At 32.6% G+C, this 19,679-nt stretch overlaps 1 protein-coding gene across 1 annotated transcript in view; it reads right to left on the bottom strand.

Moving 5' to 3' along the window:
• Nucleotides 1–19,679, bottom strand: part of LOC129221025 (intermembrane lipid transfer protein Vps13-like) — a 185,690-nt gene that overhangs the window by 19,466 nt on the left and 146,545 nt on the right. Inside the window, exons 59-69 of the mRNA XM_054855460.1 lie at nucleotides 19,466–19,592; nucleotides 15,957–16,079; nucleotides 8,378–8,490; nucleotides 7,481–7,643; nucleotides 6,410–6,544; nucleotides 5,974–6,055; nucleotides 4,951–5,020; nucleotides 3,300–3,405; nucleotides 2,084–2,203; nucleotides 1,870–2,003; nucleotides 1,026–1,107 (exon numbers count right to left, since the gene is read on the bottom strand). Coding sequence (XP_054711435.1) covers nucleotides 1,026–1,107; nucleotides 1,870–2,003; nucleotides 2,084–2,203; nucleotides 3,300–3,405; nucleotides 4,951–5,020; nucleotides 5,974–6,055; nucleotides 6,410–6,544; nucleotides 7,481–7,643; nucleotides 8,378–8,490; nucleotides 15,957–16,079; nucleotides 19,466–19,592 — 1,255 coding nt within the window. The remainder of the gene's footprint in view (nucleotides 1–1,025; nucleotides 1,108–1,869; nucleotides 2,004–2,083; nucleotides 2,204–3,299; nucleotides 3,406–4,950; nucleotides 5,021–5,973; nucleotides 6,056–6,409; nucleotides 6,545–7,480; nucleotides 7,644–8,377; nucleotides 8,491–15,956; nucleotides 16,080–19,465; nucleotides 19,593–19,679) is intronic.

Raw genomic sequence — 19,679 nt, 5'->3', positions numbered from 1 at the left:
GTCAAACGAGCTTAAAACAGATTAGTGCTAAGACAAATCACATTTGAGATCCCTGTCTTACTGCATTCTAATAACGTTACTTATAATTCCATGGTTAAGACAAATTACTCTTAAGACAAATCAGTTTTATGGATCTCTTTGAGTTTGTTTTAACGAGATTCGGCTCAAAGGCGGATACAGATTAAATTTTTTTCTTTTTTTTTGTTGGGGTGGGGGGGGGGGCATCACACTCAAGAATGACTCCCCCTCCCCATGAATGAATCTACGGTTTTGGATACAAAAACTTTTTAATTTCATAAGCAATGAAATTAATTAGAAATGAAATTATTATAGAATTTCAAATTTAGTTACTTAAAAAAAAAGTTATGAATTGAAAAGATTACAGAAATCCTTTACATTTTATTCATAAAGTGTATGAACACAATGTGAACAGAAATTATTGACTCCGGTTTAGGAGGGGTCATGACCCCCCATGACCCTCCCCTTCTATCCTCGCCAGTTTTGACTGTATTTCTAAAGAGAAATTAATCTGAATATGTTTATGCCATATATAATTTTGTGTACTAAAATTGTAATTAATTTATAGACATTCCCACTTGTGAATATTACTTATGTAAAAGAGTAGAAAATTTTATTACTTTGTTATGTACCAATAAAATTGTTTTTTAGGGTCAATTGTCAAGGGGTCTAACCCCATAATTGGTAAATAAGATAAATAAGGTAAAATAAGTTTTAAGCTCATTACATTCAGTTTATTAGCATGATTTATTCAAAGCAATGCTTTTGCTGATTTTAATTTTCAAGATATGGGGAGAAAATCTCTTTCAATTCATCAAATTTTGGAAAACTGAACTCAAGTTGTACATATTAGTAGAATTGATTGCAGTTTTATTTCAGAGATCATAAGCACTTTTTGAAGCTTTGTGAAAGCACAATGTACATGATACAAATCTAAATTATTTCTAACTATAGCACTTAGTATTTAAAAATATTAAATTCAAAAGTACACTTGACTCCATACATACCTGGCCAACATAGTGACTAGTAACTTCAGAAATAAGTTGTTTTTGACTAATGAAAACATGCTGTCTTTCGAAGTAATCTAATCTAAAAGAAAAAGGAATAAAGATGGAAGCCTATTCAGTTTCAATAACATGTATTAAGTAATTCAAAACATATATTAAATAATAAGAATTAATATAATATGTAGACAATTTTCAGAAGTTGAAAGTAAAATGTTACATCTTGACTTAATAGTTTTATCAATTCAAGCTCCATTAACATAAAATGAATGCACCAAGAAAAAAAATAAAACCACAACTCTGCCGTGGGCAGGTAAACGGCAGTATCTGCAGAAATGAGTTTTCAAGATATTTGAAGAAATGCATTTTGGATTCAATGCCCATGGCATTGAATCCAAACATTATTATTCCAGGCATTATTAGTCTTGGTAGTTTCCAACAACACATAACACAGATCTAGAATTAACCTTATTTAAACTTTTTTTTGTACAGAAATTGCATTCATGAAAAATAAAATAAATATTTTAGTGAACTGAAAAGGTCATAATTTGAAAAGTTTAATGCATTTTAACTGATTTAATCCAGGCGTTATTTTTTCAGTTAAAGTAATGAATACAGAAAAAAAGGGCGAGGATTTCAGTGGAATCAAAGTAATTACATGAAATTAGGATTAACTGATGTTAAACCTAGATTTTTATTTAAAACAAAAAAGTAGATTGTGCGAAGAAACATTACTTTTAAACATGTTTGATGTACGTGTAATAAAATCATAGATTTAAGAGGGCATGCATTGAATATTCTTTTCTAAACTTAGGAATAATTTAGGTGAATAATCGGGAATCATTACTTGAAGATGACATCTTGTATTTCTGTAAGGGTTACTCCCACACTTTGCAAAAGTAAGTTCAGAAAGTCAGAATGAATAGCTGTTGGCTTATTACTATCCTGACTTCCACCAGTCATAGAGAAGCTAATGTGTACCTAAAAAATACATGCAAGATTAAGATGAATTTTGTTTAAATTAGGATGCATGCTACAATTGGTAAAGGAATCAATTTTACCTTTAGTGGTGAAAAATGTAAATTGTCAAAATAATTTTGCTGTTCTTGTGAGCAATACACAGCAGCTACATCCTTCAAAGATGATTCAGTAAGCGCTTTATCTAAACCTAGAATTTTAACCTGAAAGAATTTTTGAAATAAGTATTTTATCTGTTACATAATGCAATACATGAGTTGAAATTACTAAGTAAAAGATACAAATGGCTGAATCAGAAAGGACAATGCATTAAAAAGTCCTCGTAACTAATTCAGATGCTTTTAGCAGCCAAGAAAGGACTCTGACTTTACCCACGACCTTTCTTAAAAATGAAGCTTGAAAATATAACATAGACATTCGTAGATTTTTTTTTCCACTTCAAACTGTTTGTCTCATGAAAAATGAAGGTTAGGGGAGAATATTTTGTTCACTAAAGGTTGCTATGAAACTTATATGGAATCTGGGGCTGAGAGGTGTGTAGATAGGTCGTTGTTCCGCTCTAGAGTTCTAAAATTCCGTCAAGTTCATTTCAAATCTTATTACCAGTGACACTGTAAAATCAGTTTCAAGTTATCCCTTTTGTCTGTTGATTATCATTTTTGTCTTTTAACTTCAGTAAAAATCATTCAGGTTAAGTAGATAGTGGTTTTTTTCTTTTTCTCTCGATCACATTGTCAAAACGAAAATACCCTAATATTGCGGATCAAGTTGAATTGACGAAAAATGAAGATGTGCGACGACGTAAAAGTGTAATTTCTGTTAATTTTTTAATTCTTAACTTTTAATCTGATGCTCGTATAAATTAGAAATTGGATTTCATACACGAAAATGAGCTTTAATTTTAATGTTTTAGGAGATTTTTATGATAAAAACAGATTGTTTCTATTTATCGAAATTTCTACTGTATATCGAATTTTTTTCCGGCAATTTGCTACTTCGATATATGGAGGTCCGACTGTAATTTGATAAGGGGAGGTAGGACTCATTCGACTGCGGGACATGCTGGACCAGTTTCAATAATTCTAATTTCATCATTTTTCATTTAAAGCTAGTCTATTGATTTGAATTTTAAAGCTCATGTGAGTGTTGATTGGTTGGGAAATTTTTCAGCATAATTATACCTACCCAAGAATACTCAGCAACTAACACACAAAACATGCACCTGCTGCACACATCTTTTAATTGCTTAGTTAAACATGTATATCATTTAAAATATTAATAAACTTGAAAATATCTTACGTGATCAATTTCAGGTGCCTGATCAGCAGTAAAAAATAGGAGCATGGAATTAATGAAACCTTGATCCAGTTTGATGTGGAATTCTTGAATGAGCATTTTACAATACCTGCAAATAAACAAAGTTAAACGGTATATGCGAGAGGAATAAACAATAGGAGCAAGAAATGCTGAATTTGTTAGTTCAGCAGACATTGGCTTTCATTTGTTTAGCATAATAGGAAGATGATAAACAAAAGGAACAAAAAATTGAGCAGAAATGGATATGATAAGCTGAATTGTAAGAGTGAAAATTCAACAAACAAAAATGCAGTTACAAGACAAACTTATATATTTACTGTGCGTGTGCGTACATATATATCAATGTGCAAGTAAGTATCAGTGTACACCTGTTCATCACACAAAGCTCTAAACTAGACCAATCAGCATGAAATTTGGCATGAAATTCACTCATCTCCAGAGACAGACAATGCTTGCAGTCCCATACAAAAATATGAAATATTTTTCCTTTCATTTCAATTTTGCGTGCATTTAAAGATGTTTGAAATTACACCAAGAGTTTTGTACCTGAAAACTTGACAAAACGATTAGCATAACTTGGTTGTTTTTCAAGTTGTGACAAAACATCAACCACACCGGTAGTGCTGGGTTCTTTTAATTAAATCATATTAAAAAATATTTAGGTATTTATTGATTTAACTTTGTGTGATAACGTTCGAAATTTTTAAATACTAGGTAATTTTGAATGTAAACAAAGAAAAAAAAAAGAACACTAACAGAATTTCCTATTAATACCTATATTTTCCAGTAAAAGTCATAACAGCAAAATACTTTTTAAATGTTGAAATTCCTACTATTAAGCTTTACTTGCAAACTTTGCAACAACATCAATGTAATGGGTTGTTCACGAGTATTTTTTTTTTTTTGAAAGAGTATGCTTAAAAACATAGGCTATAAATGTTTTTTAAACAATCTGGCGAAGTTTAGTAGTTTTCAAAAGTTATTTTGATTGGTGTGCAGATTCAATTTCATTTTTTACTCTTCTGCACAAGACATCACAAGTAATGAAATCATTGATGCTATTAGAAGAGAGCTCAATATTTCGGCATTAGATAAAAATAAAAATACTATAGTGCAATAATACTTTAATATTAAGGAATTTCATGTTTGATTCAGAAAAGCCTTCATTCAAAATTCTCAGTATAATTGCTTGCGGCAATCTTTTTTTAAACAATGTGTAAACATTCAGTGAGCCAAAATACATCACTTATGATTTCATAAAGAAGCCTTATTTCTAAAATCAGAAATTAAAAAAAAATTAAATTAAAAATAATTATTGGAAACATAAAAGTTTTTTCTGGCTACATGTTAAATATTTTTCTGATTCTATCAATTTCAGCGACTGAAAGTAGTACTTTTGATTGAAGGAAACAAGCCTAATCAAAAAGAGTGACAAAGTATTTTTCTAGTATAACAAATAAAGTATAAAAAAAGAATAACCTTTCAATGAAATTGAAATTCTTCGAAAACTACCCCATATGTACAAAAAAAGTTTGTAGTGCAAAAGAAGGAAAACATTAAAAGGAAATAAATATAAGTAAGTTTTAATTTCAGTTCTCTGCACAAAGATATTTATTCCCAAGAAGTTACTTACTTAAATTGAGGCACAGCACTGTGTTCTGCCTTTCTTAACATTACACTGAGCTCCGTAAAGGGTTTTGGTACTAAAAATATGTTAATTAAAAATATTAAACAAAAGCGATAACTTCAGCTGGAAAAGGAAATGAAAAACACAAACAGTTTTGTTGAGAGATGAAAATAAAATACATTTACAGTATATTAATTTTATTTGATCAATTGAAAAACTTTGAAACAATATCTGAACTAAGTGGTAATACAGTAGTGGCAAAAAAAATTGCATCACCTGCACCGAAAAGGAGAGGAATATCTACCCTTTCCGACTGCATTCAACACAGTCAAGCATCCCGTATCCCAGATGATTTGGGGATGTATTTCTGATTAAGGAGTTGGTGGGCTTCACTTTGTGCAAGGAACAGTAAACGCTCAGGTGTATATTGGCATTTTGGAGGAGAATTTGCTTCCTACTATCCGGGATCACTCTACTTCAGTTCCAAACGTCATTTTCCAGGATGATTCTGCTCCGTGCCATAGTGCAAAACTGGTAAGTAACAATTAAAAAACCTTTATCCTGCCATTAGGCTTAAATTGACATGGGGTTAAGTAATTTTTTTTTTCTCTAAACTCACATGCAGGTTAAGAAATGGAAAAATGAGCATGGGATCAGCAGTTTGCCTTGGCCCGGAAACAGCCCCGATCTAGGTAAACAATTATCGGATTCCTGCTGTTAAATGTTCATTTCAAAAGTTTAGCAGAATTTCACCTACATTCATCGTAAATCGGTTGACCAAAACTTCTCACATAATCTCATTGTTGTAAAAATGCAATGGTGATGCATTTTTTTTTTTTTACCAACACTGTATGCTTTAAACTAGTTTGAAAACTTAAAAATAAGTTAGGTTTCATTAAATTAAACAAAGCTTTATAAATATATGAAATAATATTAGAGTGCATTCAAATTTAGTTACAGATTGGTCAACACAAAGCCAGTGAGTGCAATAATACTAGAAAAGGAAAGATAAATTAGTAACTACTATACCTGTTTCAGCAGCTATTGATTTTGGTAGAGGCACTGGCGCTAAAACAACAGGGAACACACAATCTAAGAGCTGATTATCAATCTGAAGAACAGAAGAGGAAAAAAAATTAAGTTAACACACTCTTCTGTAAATAAAAAATGTAGCAAATTTAAATAGAGCAAACTTCCAATTAATTTTAAAGTACCTAAAAATAAAGATACAATTAAACCCCGATTCAATGCCCACTCTTTAGAGGGACATTCTTGGTTTATCCCCTGAATTAAGTCTAAACAAATCTTCTATATAGGGTTTTAACGTCTCCTCACTAGCCTAGTAACCCTTCTTTGAACCTTTCCCATTGAAAATACATCTCCCTTCAGATAAGGAGACCCGAACAGCATACTCCAAATGAGGTCTTATCAAACTTCTATTATTAATTATGATGTATTTCATTACCTGAAGTCTATTGATTTTTGCATGAAGCTGAAGCTGATGAGGAGAAGTTTTGTACTGTAGCCAAAGGCCTGTTTGATATGTTCTTCTCAGGCATCTGACATTAGGTTTTGTCATTACCATTTCTTCAAAATCTATCTGAAAAAAGCACATCATTTTAACTCAAAATATGAAATACAGTTAGCTCTCTGTTTAACCACTTTCAAGGGACCACAAAAAATCCTCCTTAAGTAGAAAACGTCCTTAAATAGAATGCTTTTAACACTACAGTGGTCCATCTGGGACCGTGAAAAGCCGTCGTTAAATAGAGATCGTCGTTAAACAGATAGCCAACTGTATTTGGTTCATAAGTTTTAAAATTTGAACTTCTTTAATGAAAAATTTCAAAAAACTTTAAAATGCAGTTAACAAAAATGAATTTTGTAACTCTATGAAACACAACATTGAGATAAACTTAGATAAAAGTCCAAAGTTTGTATATGTTACTGAGAAAGTTCGAAATTGAAGAATGTCAACATGCACTTGTGATCCAATGGAAATGTTCAGCTTTTGAATGTTGACGTTCACTAACAAATGTCGACATTTACCAGGTTTAATAATTAAAATAGCAGGAAGAAAACAAATTCTTTGATATATAAAAGTTAAAGAAGATATGTGAATAAATAAACGTGAAACTGATGGTAGAAAGCTAAGAAGGTAACCATTTTTTATATTATCTTTACCATTAAAACAAGTAATCACTTCATTAGTGAACATAATATTACAACTTAGAAACTGAATGGGCATTGATGCTTTTCATTGTTTCAAGCAATTTAGGAATTACATTAGAGTAAATTCTGTATATCTGCTTCATTTTACAAATGCTACATTAATGAGAAATTTTGTTTAAAGTTTGGAATAACTACAAAGCAAAGCTGTCAATTCAAGCAGCTTCAAAAATAAATTTTGAAATCATTATATTTTTTCATCAACTAACTTTATTAAAGGTACATTATAAATGTACATGTGAACCTACATGGAAAGCAAATATTTTATTTTCAAAAGCAGATATAACTTATCATAATAGAAACTTACTTCTATCCTGTTATGCAACAATACACGAGATTTAGGTTTCCTTCCCACTTTGATCTCATTATGATATTTCTGATAAGCAAGTTCTATTATGTCTCCATCTTTTATACTTAAAGCCTTATATCGCTTGCTTTTCTTCTTCCTTGATTCCCAAACAATTCCAGTGCTAACAAATATTTATGAAAAATTAGTCAAAGAAAACCATACATAAAGCATTTCTATGTCCAGAAAATTAATAAAAGAATTGACTTTTTTTTTGTTTTGATGAATATAAAGCCAGTTAAGAATAAAATTCTAAATTTTGAACATGGATTAATGTTTCATTTCCAAGAAAAGATGAATCATCAAAAAACACAAAAATAGGAGAAGCGTCAACGTATTTAATCACAAACATTTCAACAAAATCCAAATCAGTTGTTTACCAGTGATCAGAAATGGTTAAAATCAACAAAATTAAAGAAAAAGCTGCAAAATTATTGCTATTTTGTGATTAAAGGAAATCGATTTTATAAGCATTAGAAGTAATTATGATAACTAGTTTTGACTGGATTTAAACCCAGTAATTTTAGGTTTCAAGTTTTAATTTCTTTTAGATAGAGAAAATGCTATAAACAAACAGCAATGATGAGCTCTGTTCCTGAAACAAGAGTTGGAGCTGAAGATAAATATTTTCTCTTCCCATTCATCATTCACAAAAAGAACTAAAAATAAAGTCATGCAAAGGTTAAAATCAAAATGCAAGACACAGCTGCATTTTGTAAACTATTCCAAATGTCTGCAATCCTGTTGAAGTATTAAATTGCTAAATTTCAAGATTAGCTTGGCATTAAATCTATCTTATTATCTATCAAAAGATCTACTTTATTAGATATGTCAAAAGCTTTAGTATTCTTGGCTTACCTGGTAATGCCCATGTACATAATTTCGGACTTAATGTCATTATCAACAAGGGAAATTCCAACACCTTGAAGTGAAACAGTAATTTCTTGCTCAATTCTTTCAAGTTCTCCAGCCTTAAAATAAATAAATAAATAAATAAACAAAATAAAAAATCTCAAAGCATCAAGTAAAAATTTAACAATTAGATCATATTCTTTTATTGACTCAGGGTCTGCAATATTACTCTCATTTTCTTGACGTATCAGCATTCTTTTATTTTTATTACATACTAGCGATACCCGCAGGGCTTTGCCCGTAATAGAAAAATCAAAAGGTCTTTTGGTTCGCCTGTATATTTACAAATAATGTATGGTGAGTTTTCTCGCCAATTGGCTTGTACCCATGTTACGGTTTCACGTTATGATAATTTCGTATCTCGCCAATTGGCTTGTGCCCATGTTACGGTTCCACGTTAAGATAATTTCGTACTTTACTCGTCCATCTCATGATATTTTTTTTCTTAAAATTGGAATAGAAAAAGAACCACATCGAATTTTCGAAAAATCGCTTCGAGGTGCACACCCCCATGCTACGTACTAACTCTGTGCCAAATTTCATGAAAATCGGCCGAACGGTTTAGGCGCTATGCGCGTCACAGACATCCTACGGACATCCTACAGACATCCTCCGGACAGAGAGACTTTCAGCTTTATTGTTAGTAACTAGTGGCACCCGCACGGCTTCGCCCGTAATAGAAAAATTAAAGGTCTTTTGGTTCGCTTGTATATTTACAAATGATGTATGGTGAATTTTCTCGCCAATTGGCTTGTACCGACGTTACGGTTCCACGTTATGATAATTTCGTATCTCGCCAATTGGCTTGTGCCCATGTTACGGTTCCACGTTATGATAATTTCGTAATTTATGATCGTTTTTTTTCTTAAAATTTGAATAAAAAAAGAACCACATGGAATTTTCGAAAAATCGCTTTGAGGTGCACACCCCCATGCTACATACTAACTTTGTGCCAAATTTCATGAAAATCGGACGAACGGTTTAGGCGCTATGCGCGTCACAGACATCCTACAGATATCCTACAGACATCCTACAGACATCCTCCGGACAGAGAGACTTTCTGCTTTATTATTAGTAACTAGTGGCACCCGCACGGCTTTGCCCGTAGTAGAAAATTAAAAGGTCGTTGGTTCGCCAGTATATTAACAAATAATGGAGGATGAATTTCTCGCCAATTGGCTATGTTAAATGACTCGCCCATGGCTCATAACGGTTCCACGTTATGATGATTTTGTAATTTACTATTCCACGTTGTGATCATTTGCTCGGAAAAAGTTTCTTAAAATTAGAATATAAAAAGAACAAAATCGAATTTTCGAAAAATCGCTTCGAGGTGCACACCCCCATGCTACATACTAACTTTGTGCCAAATTTCATGAAAATCGGCGGAACGGTCTAGGCGCTATGCGCGTCACAGACATCCTCCGGACAGAGAGACTTTCTGCTTTATCTTTACTAATAATAAAGCTGAATGTCTCTCTGTCTGGAGGATGTCTGGATGTCTGTAGGATATCTGTAGGATGTCTGTGACGCGCATAGCGCCTAAACCGTTCGGCCGATTTTAATGAAATTTGGCACGAAGTTAGTATGTAGCATGGGGGTGTGCACCTCGAAGCGATTTTTCGAAAATTCGATGTGGTTCTTTTTTTATTCTAATTTTAAGAAAAAAAAACGATCATAAATTACGAAATTATCATAACGTGGAACCGTAACATGGGCACAAGCCAATTGGCGAGATACGAAATTATCATAACGTGGAACCGTAACGTCGGTACAAGCCAATTGGCGAGAAAATTCACCATACATCATTTGTAAATATACAAGCGAACCAAAAGACCTTTAATTTTTCTATTACGGGCGAAGCCGTGCGGGTGCCACTAGTTAGTAATAAAGAAGATGCAGCGATTGATTTACCACATCACAAATGTCACGTGGGCTGTGGTGGCCTGGTAGGTAAAGGCCGATTCACATTGCGACCGATCCGTCCAGACGTGACGGATGGGTGTGAAAATATTGCAACATTCATACTACTGCCGTGCTAAGCACAGATGTGGTATCTGCAGATTTTATCAAAATTGAGTTATTGTCACTAGGTGGTTGTTAGTAATTTAATTTATCTAAATCTCAAGTTTTTTGGCGATTTGTGAAGGCGAAATATTAAAAAAAGCCTCAAGAAAAATGTCGTAACTGCAAATTTGCTTAGTTTGCTAAGGCTATTTGAACGTAAGTGACAAATACTAAGCCTTTAAAGTGGTATCTGCGCAGTTACTACTTTTTTCCTTAGTAATTTGTAGATACGTCCTTTATACCTTAGTAAAGCAGCATATTTAATAATGTAGCATTTTATTGTAACACAGAATATTAAAATTAGTTTACCGTTGAATAGTTGATACAGGTTGATAATAGAAACTAATACAACTTTGCATTATTGTTAAAGTAAATATTCAGCTTTTTCTATTTAAATGGCTTTTTAAAATGCAAATTCTAAAAATGAAATGCATGTAAAATATTCATATCTAATTCTTTCAGGCAAACAAACCGCATTTCATTCTACGGCCAGTAATATTTTTGTTTAAGTATCGTCTGCTGTCAAAATTATCTCTATGTTCAATAAAAATGAATCTAGAAAATAAAACATTATAAAAAAAAAACACATTCTTTGAATATAAAAAAAAAGAAAATTGTTATGGATTACAGTTGTAACTGTCCGGAGTTTTGAAAATGGTATCTTTCAGAAGGTAGATTCTGTTAGATTTGTATTAAAATAAAGCGAAACAGCTACGGCCAAAGAAAGCAGATGTTTTCAGTATTATTTTTAATGATACACTGAGCACATTTTTCTAAGCTACTTTTGTCGTATCTGTGTAGATACCCCTAAAAATGCCTAGTAATTGTCACTTACGGTGAAAATAGCGTAGTATATGAAACGGTTTTGAAAAGAAAATTTGTCGTAACTACATTTATTAATTTTAAATTAAGATTTTTACAAAAAATCTCTTTTACGGTTTTTAGATAAGTTATTTACGAAACAACTACCGCAAGTTGAGCATTTAATTAAGTCATAAATCGAAGAAACGAGTTGTAAAACTTTAATCATCAATTTCTCATTTTGAGCTCTACTGCAGATACCACATCTGTGCTTAGCACGGCAGACTAGCTCCGTCCGATAGCCACGTGAAGGTGTTCACCCGCTAGGGGTGAAGAGCGCGCATCTAATGCCGTTCTTTTGTCGCTCTCCCATGGGCGGATTTATGGGGGGTCAGAGGGGGGCAATGCCCCCCCAGTTTTGGGAGGACTTTATGTAGTAACAACACATCTTCCAAAAATTTAAAAAAAAAATCCATATTTTTTCGTTTTTAAATAGTTCAGAAGAGCATGGGTGGATTTATAGGGGGGAGGGCAAAAGGGACAAAGCTCCCCAGTTTTGGGAGGAGTTTATATAGTAACTTATCTTCCAAAATCTTATAACAAAAAAAAATCATGATTTTTTCTTTTTTGAATAGGAAATTAAAGTTTATTTTTTCTTTTAAACTTAAAATAGCCGTTTCTTACAAAGTTTGAACAATACTGTACAAGTGTATAATCTACTACTCAATTTCAGAGGCTGGAACGTGCAAATTATTCATAGGTTCTAAAATCCCTGAAAAGAATTGGCACAGTATAGCCTAAAAGGGCTCTTGAACTAAAAACCCAATCTAACCAACCAAACCTTGAAAATGAAGACTTCAAAGACTTGAAGAAGACAAGTCTTTGAAACTCCTAAGCAAAGTGTGCTTCAATTTTATTTCTTATCAAGTGTATAAATTAAGAATTGTTCAAATGGGTAGTATGTTACTCTCTTGATACCTATTCTCTAAATCTGTGCACCATTTGTTTTAAAGTATTAACTTGCATCACAAAGCACTTTTAAAGCGTAAAACTTTTAAAAAAAAAAATTATTTGCCTATTATTTCCAATTAACCCTTATAAGACTTCAAAATGCAAAATTTTATATCCATTTTAGATAATTTCCTCCGGGGGAGTAACCCCCGGACCCCCTAAAACAAGAGATATTCTATATCCCACTTAAAAGGGAGCACTGCGTTACTCTCTTAATACCAGCCCCCTCTCTTTTAAGGTCAATTTAAAAAGGACAGCATGATTACACACAGTAATGAAAACGACACATAAAAAAGTAAAGAATGGCCTTATGCATCACAGAAAACAGACAAAAATATGGGGGGGGAGGGCAATTAAAAATGTTGCTCCAAAAAAAAAAAAATCCTGCCCCCCCCAGGAACTTAGTCCTAAATCCGCCTATGCGCTCTCCTAATCAAAATAAAATTAACAAGAAGTTATAAGCGATGTTGCTGTGATTGCGATAAGCCTTTTAAAAATACATCATTGTTTGTCACGAACGTCAAGCAAGCGGTTAGTGGGATCACTCTGAACGTTTAAAAGAATTTGGGGCAGTAGAAATTAAAATGGCCGAATGACAAAGGTAAGCAAGTAGTGTAACAGAAAATTTATCAAATTTCTGTCTACAACATCTCTGTCAAAAACGTGTTTACACACCTCCCCCACCCTCTTATATTTAATAGAATTTAAGAGAGAAATATTATTATTATTATTATTATTATACTTTTTTTTTCTGAAAGACTTGTTGGTTGAAGTTTTAGCAAAAAAGTAAAAATTGAATGAGAATTGTACATAAAAAAAAGCATCTGTACTACATTCCACTCCTCCCTCCCCCCCCCTGATCTTCAATAGAATATATGAGAGAAAGATTAAATGTTCAAATATTTTAAAAAAACTTGCCGGTGAAGTTTTCGCAAAAAAGTAAAAATTTAATGACAACTATACATAAAAAAATCTATTTAGTTTGAAATTAATCTAGGCATGCAACAGATGAAACTTCGATTCGATGCTACTACAATAGGTGTTGATATTTCATATAAGTTCAAGCTAAAGCACTCTTCGTCTCTTAAAACATTTTTGGTCTAATATTTCAATCGTTTAGTAATAACTGAGCGTTATATGATTAGGTCCCGGACTTTGATGGCCTAAAAAATCTATAAAAATGCTCTTAAGAACTGAAAAAATGTTGTTAAAAATAGCAAAAAAAAAAAACCCCTTAAATATATAAACATTGTTCTTTAAATAAAGGAGTTTTCTCTATATTTTAACATGGATTTTCACTTGAATTACTATTTATTTCTTAAATTTACAAACAGTGTTCTTAAAATATTTATATTAAGATAAATTTGGGTACAAATTTCCTCTTTTTACGATTCAGGATGATCGATAAAAAACTTTGACTTCTTCAATTTGTTGTTGGATTCTTAAATATGTAGCGTAACTAAATTTTTACTGGGAAGTGAGCTAAAGCATACTCTTAAAATGACAAAAGCTACAAAAAAATTCGATTATTATAGTTATCCAGAAATCCAAAAAAGTGACAATTTTTGAAAATGTCAGGATATTTCTGACAAAAAAGCACATATTATATTCATGAATAAGTTCGTGGCGAAGCCTATTTATTCAAAAGTTTGAAAAGTTCAGCAAATGTTTAAGACAGTTAAATATCATTAGGATCTGACGACATTTTAACACGTAACCATAAAAGATTTAACTTGTATGATTTTTTTTTGGTTAAAATATGATTTGCTTCATCACATTTCGAAACAATGACTATTCAAACAAAGATTCAAAAACTTCTACTGACTAATTAAAAAAAAAAAATAATAATAATGGGTTTCGTTAATGGTCTCACTGGCAATGTTTAGCGTTAGAAGCTGGTTTTGCAAGTTACTATGAGCTGTGGAATTATTTTTTAACGAAAAAACAAATTGCAAAACTAAATTTTCACGTAATTATATCTAATTAAGCATTCCACGCAAAATATAGATAATTGAGTAATAACTCTCATATAACTTCTAAGGCATTCTCATTTTGAAAAACATCAACTGTCTTTCGAAAAATAACCACAAATTTTGTACGAAACTAGCAGCAAACAAAACGAGAAATATTCCCGCAAAAGTAAAAACGGCGTCTCTCCTTTGATTGGCTATCACATTCGCTCCCCGAATCGGACGGCCGTCAAAATCCAGCATCGCCAGAACGTGACGGGAGCCGAGAAATTCGGCGTGCTGTCATGGCAACGGATTCCGAAAACCAGTTTGGCAGCAAAAATATCGGAACGGACGGACGGTTCGGTCGCCATGTGAATTGGCCTTAAGGCATCAAACTTGTGACACGGGTCCCAGGTTTGTTCCTAGCTGGTCAAAGATTTATGGTCTTCATTGATGGTGGCCGGGAGACATTAAATATGCTTGTGGTCACAAAGTTCTCCAAATGAATTGATACCACGGGGGGTGCAGGATCAGGAGTTGTTCGGCTTCTGGTTTGTTTCTAAATTATCGAAATGCTGATAGACAGAGCTGTCCCCTATCGTGTGCCATCTCAGCCAAATCTGACTTCCATCAAAATTGGTGCATGATAAACGGAAGCTGTATCTCTTTAATCCTTAAATCGAGTAGCACTGCTACTGGAGCTTGGGTATTCGAGTGGTACAAATACAAATACAAAAGTGACGACCAGCAACAGGCTCTGGGCCCAGCTAGACTGGTCCTAGTCAATTTACAATCCCCAGTGAAGATCAATGAATGGCCCTCTTAAAACTATCTACTCCCTTGCTCATTACCACCTCTTCCGGTAAGCTGTTCCAAGGTTCCACTACCCTGCTATAATAATAATTTTTCCTAATATCCATGTTAGCCTGAGATTTAAATCGCTTAAAACAATGACCCCTTGTCCTGTTTTCAGTGCTAAACTTCAGCCCCGTAACATCTTTCATTTTAATAAATTTAAACAGCTGAATCATGTCCCCTCGGTCTCTTCTTTGCTCAAGACTACATTTTTAGCCTTCTAAGCCTGGAATCATAATCTAAGTGGGAAAGTCCACTTATTAGCCTTGTAGCCCGCCTTTGAATCCTTTCCAATACATTAATGTCTTTCTTAAGATAAGGAGACCAAAAAGTAACAACTAAGTACCAACAACAATTGTCGCAATTGAAAGGAGTCAAGACCATAAGGGTTTTGAAGAGGATACAAAAAATGCACATGAGAAATGTTTTACATAATTCTGTGGTAGACAAAGGGGCCCAAAAACCTATTAATCCACCCCTGTACAATGTACATAAGTACAATTCCATGTACATTCTCCACTTCATAGATTGCAAAATTAGGTTGTTGCCCCCCCCCCTTCCTAATACATCTTCAATAACTAAAATGTTTAATAATACTTTTTATAATACAGAAAATAGTTTTAAAAATATAATTACTAACAGAATAGAATCCATACTTCTGTACTGCAATAAAATGATTAGTGATGAACAAATATGGGGTGAAAATAATCAGTTCGCTTTCCACATACAAATACAATTAAGTATAATGAAAAGTGAAAATTTAAGGTAAGGTTGAAACACAATACTTGCTTGAAAAGTAAATATTCAGATTTTATGTGAATAATCATATTAAAACTTACCTCTTGTGCAGCAGTAGCAAGAGCAAGATCAGTAGTAAATAAGAGAACTCTTTGCATATCATCAAAGAATGACACCCAGTAAACTTTGTGATTAGTCTGTGGTTCTAGTTCACCAATACCATCCTAAAGTAGTAGAGCAATTGCCAAAAATAAGACATAAATAGTAAAAAGCACAATAATTTTAAAAAGGATTAATGGATTAAAAGCTTCTTCTAAATGGCAAAGTCATCTTACTCTGTCAAATTTTGCTTTTTATTGTTAGGAAGAAAAAAAAAAGGTAAAATGAAATGTGATAGAAAAGTACCAAAAAATGCTAATTCCACAATTGAAATCTATTGGGGCATTAGAATTTAACTAATCACTAAATATATACTTTACTTGTTTCAACCCAAAAAAATTCTAATATCACAATACAAGGCACTAGAATTTTTTGGGGTCTACAAGAAAACACACCTTGAAGAGCCGTAAATCTTGATTCTAACTAAGCAATGTCAATAAACTAATAAGGCATGATAAATATGTAATATATCATACAAAACAAATAAGCCACACACAACGGTACAATCAAGAGAGCACAAGGGTCTCGTTATGTTGAGCACTCACAAACAATCTTCCCACTTCATATTTCAATGGTTTTATACCCATATCAATCATTTTTCAAAAACTAAATAGAGTACAGGAAACTCTTGACCTTCTGGCCCAAAGATTTAAAAAGGTTGGCGAGATAATGAGAAACCTGGATGGGCTGTAGTTCAATATACCGTATTACCCTGCATTGTCTGGCATGCCGCAAAATTTAGGGGTCACCAAATTTTCAATAACATTTGCCTGGTTCTTTCCGGCATGGCAGAAAAACCAAACTTAGGGAAAAAAAATAATACCAAATATATGTTCAGCTTAAAAATGAATATAAGTTTACATATTTTATTAGTATAAAACAGATTTATATTGTAAAAATATTTACTAACATTTAAGTAGTAAGTTACCGCCCCTAAACCAGTACCGTAAACGTCGGCCTTAGGGTCCTTCTTTGGCCCAAATGGATAAAAAGATATAACGTCCTCTGTCAACCTTCAGGGTGCAATTTTTTCCACATATTTTGACTGATTGCACTAGAGAGCATCCCCAAGCACTCAATTATGTATACCAAGCAGTTCTACAGCTCTGCTCAAGAAGCAAACCATTGGTTCTGCATTCCTTGTGCTAACATTTGTCTTCATAACCTCTCAAACTTCTCCATGTAGAAGCAATTCTACATCAGTAAAGAGCTTTTTAAAGTAGCTATTTACAAGCACTATTTAATGCTCTATGCCGCAGTATAGTTGTACTTCTCATTTCTGATTAGGTTTTTCGGCTTTTAATTGACAATGACAACATATCTCTTTACCTAAAAATTACAACCTACTTTGGCCCAACATTAAAACTTGAAAAAAATCTGCCAGAGAGATTTGGAAAAGTTAAGAATAGCTAAAATTAAGATTATTAAAAGGAAAAACACAAGAAAAAACCTGGAATTCTTGGCAAAGGATAAATAGATAGCTTGCACACTCAATTCATCAGGGCTCAGTTACATGGCTTAAAATTATGGAAAATGAAGAGGAATAAAAAGTTGCAGGAGGTTTAGAAAAAGGTTTATCCAGTTGCATCTACATATTACAAATATTATTAAATTTGTTGGAGAGTTTATGGAATTTTATTACAGTAGAATGGAATGAGCTCAGGTTTCCGCAGGTTGATGCAAGAGAAGAAGGAGCTAATTTTGAGAGCATGAGTGCACCAAAAAGGTTTGGAGGTGAACGAAAATTTAGGATCCTTTGTTTTACAAATGGTGCTGGCTTAGTAAAATTATTCAACCTCCAAAACTGCCTGTTCTCCGTCGGTAATTTCTAAGACAATAACTGGGTATGCACACACATATTAAGAAAAATAATCATACTAATAATTTTCCTTAAAACAAGTACGTGTGACTCAAACTTCTTTTAAATATATTTTTCATTCAAATAAATAGTTGTTTGTATGAACACGTGTATTTCTTTGACTCTAAATAGTTCTACAGTGATTTTAAACAGAGAAAACCACTTTGGGCCAAAGTAATCCAAACGCAAGGGTAACATTGGCCCAAATAAAAAACACTAATAAAGGGTAAAACTGCTTGGAAATAAACTGATCACTATTCAAAAATTAAATTGCGAAACATCTAGATGTGTAAAACAAGTTTCCACAGCTTGGAAATATGAATAGTTACAAAATTATTAAGAAAAGAATGAGGAAACTTAAAAATCTGGGTCAAAGTAGTCCGCGTTTACGGTACTAAAGAATTTACCACAGCTATTCAATAAATAAAAATTTAACTTACTTCTCTTGAAGGAACCTAAAATAATTTATTTAAAAAATTATGAACAAATCACAGTAACAATGATTGTTTCTGAATCGATTACTTAATTGACATATAATTAAATCCATCAATATTGACCTACCAAAAATAACAAGCACATATTTACGCAATACACATTTTTTTGAAAGAAGGTTACTTTCTAGATTTATTTATTTTCCTTACAGTGCTTTGCTTTTTGATTGGAACTGAATTTGGATATTTGCTTTTGTTTTATTGCAAAATAAACCTCAAATTATCAGGCAGAGTGGAAAATTTGAATATCTGGGCATGCTGGTCAACCTTGCTTTTTTCTGGTATGCCGGTTAATGCAGGGTAATGCAGCATATTTACTCATTTCCTGCATTGCTATGGTAAAAACATGTTTTTCATTTAAAGAGAAAATTAATGCGGACAGAACAGTTGCAAAATAAGCAAAAAATTAAACCTAAAAAGTATGCCCGATAAAAAAAAAGTAAACATTATTTTAATGTTTATTAATACTCAAATCACACGGTCTGCACAAATTATGCATTAATGAAAATACACATTTCATGCCGGAAATTCCGATTCTAGTAACTATGTGTGTTGCCATGAGCAAAACTAGAGTACAAGGCACATAGCGTGCAGTCATTTATAACATTCCTCATTTTCTTACAAGGCTAGATAGCACAAAGGCAAATTACTGCGAGTTGGTTACTCAATCTTTAATGCACTAAAATTTTAAACTTCTAAAATTTTCAAATTCTGGTTTATTGATAAGATCAAGGGGAGGAGGGGTGGAAGCATAACAAGCCTGATTTGGTTTTAAAATCTTTTAAGAACAAAAGCTGAAATTAAAGAGTTACTGAGCACCATCTAAACGGAATACACAATGATTGTTTTATTCACAACAAAAGAACTTATAAATTACTCATTGATTTAAAATATAGTACAGTGAAACCCCTCCTAACAGACACCCCTCTTATGGTGATAATTTTTAATTCCCCGATTCCAAGGCAAATAACATTATTAATCCCCTGTCCTGCGGACACCCTTCTATTTTGGACAAAAATTTTTGTCCTGTTAGTGTCCGCATAGGGGTTTTACTGTATTTATAAAGAAAAGATTTGAAAAAAAAAACAAAACAAATATATACCTTTAGTAAGTCATGTTCTCCTTGATCGTCACCACATTTCCAATTTAAGATGCGCTTTTCTAGAGGATTCATCCATGAAAAGAGTTTACTTGATTTTGGTTCAAGCTGAATTTCTTCAGAACAATTTCTACAAGAGAAGGCAATGGTTCAGAAACGATACTAACAATTTATTAGAATTTATGCTCAATTAGGAAATGCTAAATTTAACAAATAA

This window comes from Uloborus diversus, chromosome 4 (assembly GCF_026930045.1).
Source record: "Uloborus diversus isolate 005 chromosome 4, Udiv.v.3.1, whole genome shotgun sequence".
Classification (NCBI taxonomy): domain Eukaryota; kingdom Metazoa; phylum Arthropoda; class Arachnida; order Araneae; family Uloboridae; genus Uloborus; species Uloborus diversus.
Note: the sequence above shows the minus strand (reverse complement) of the source record. Positions and strands in the feature narration are given on the sequence as shown.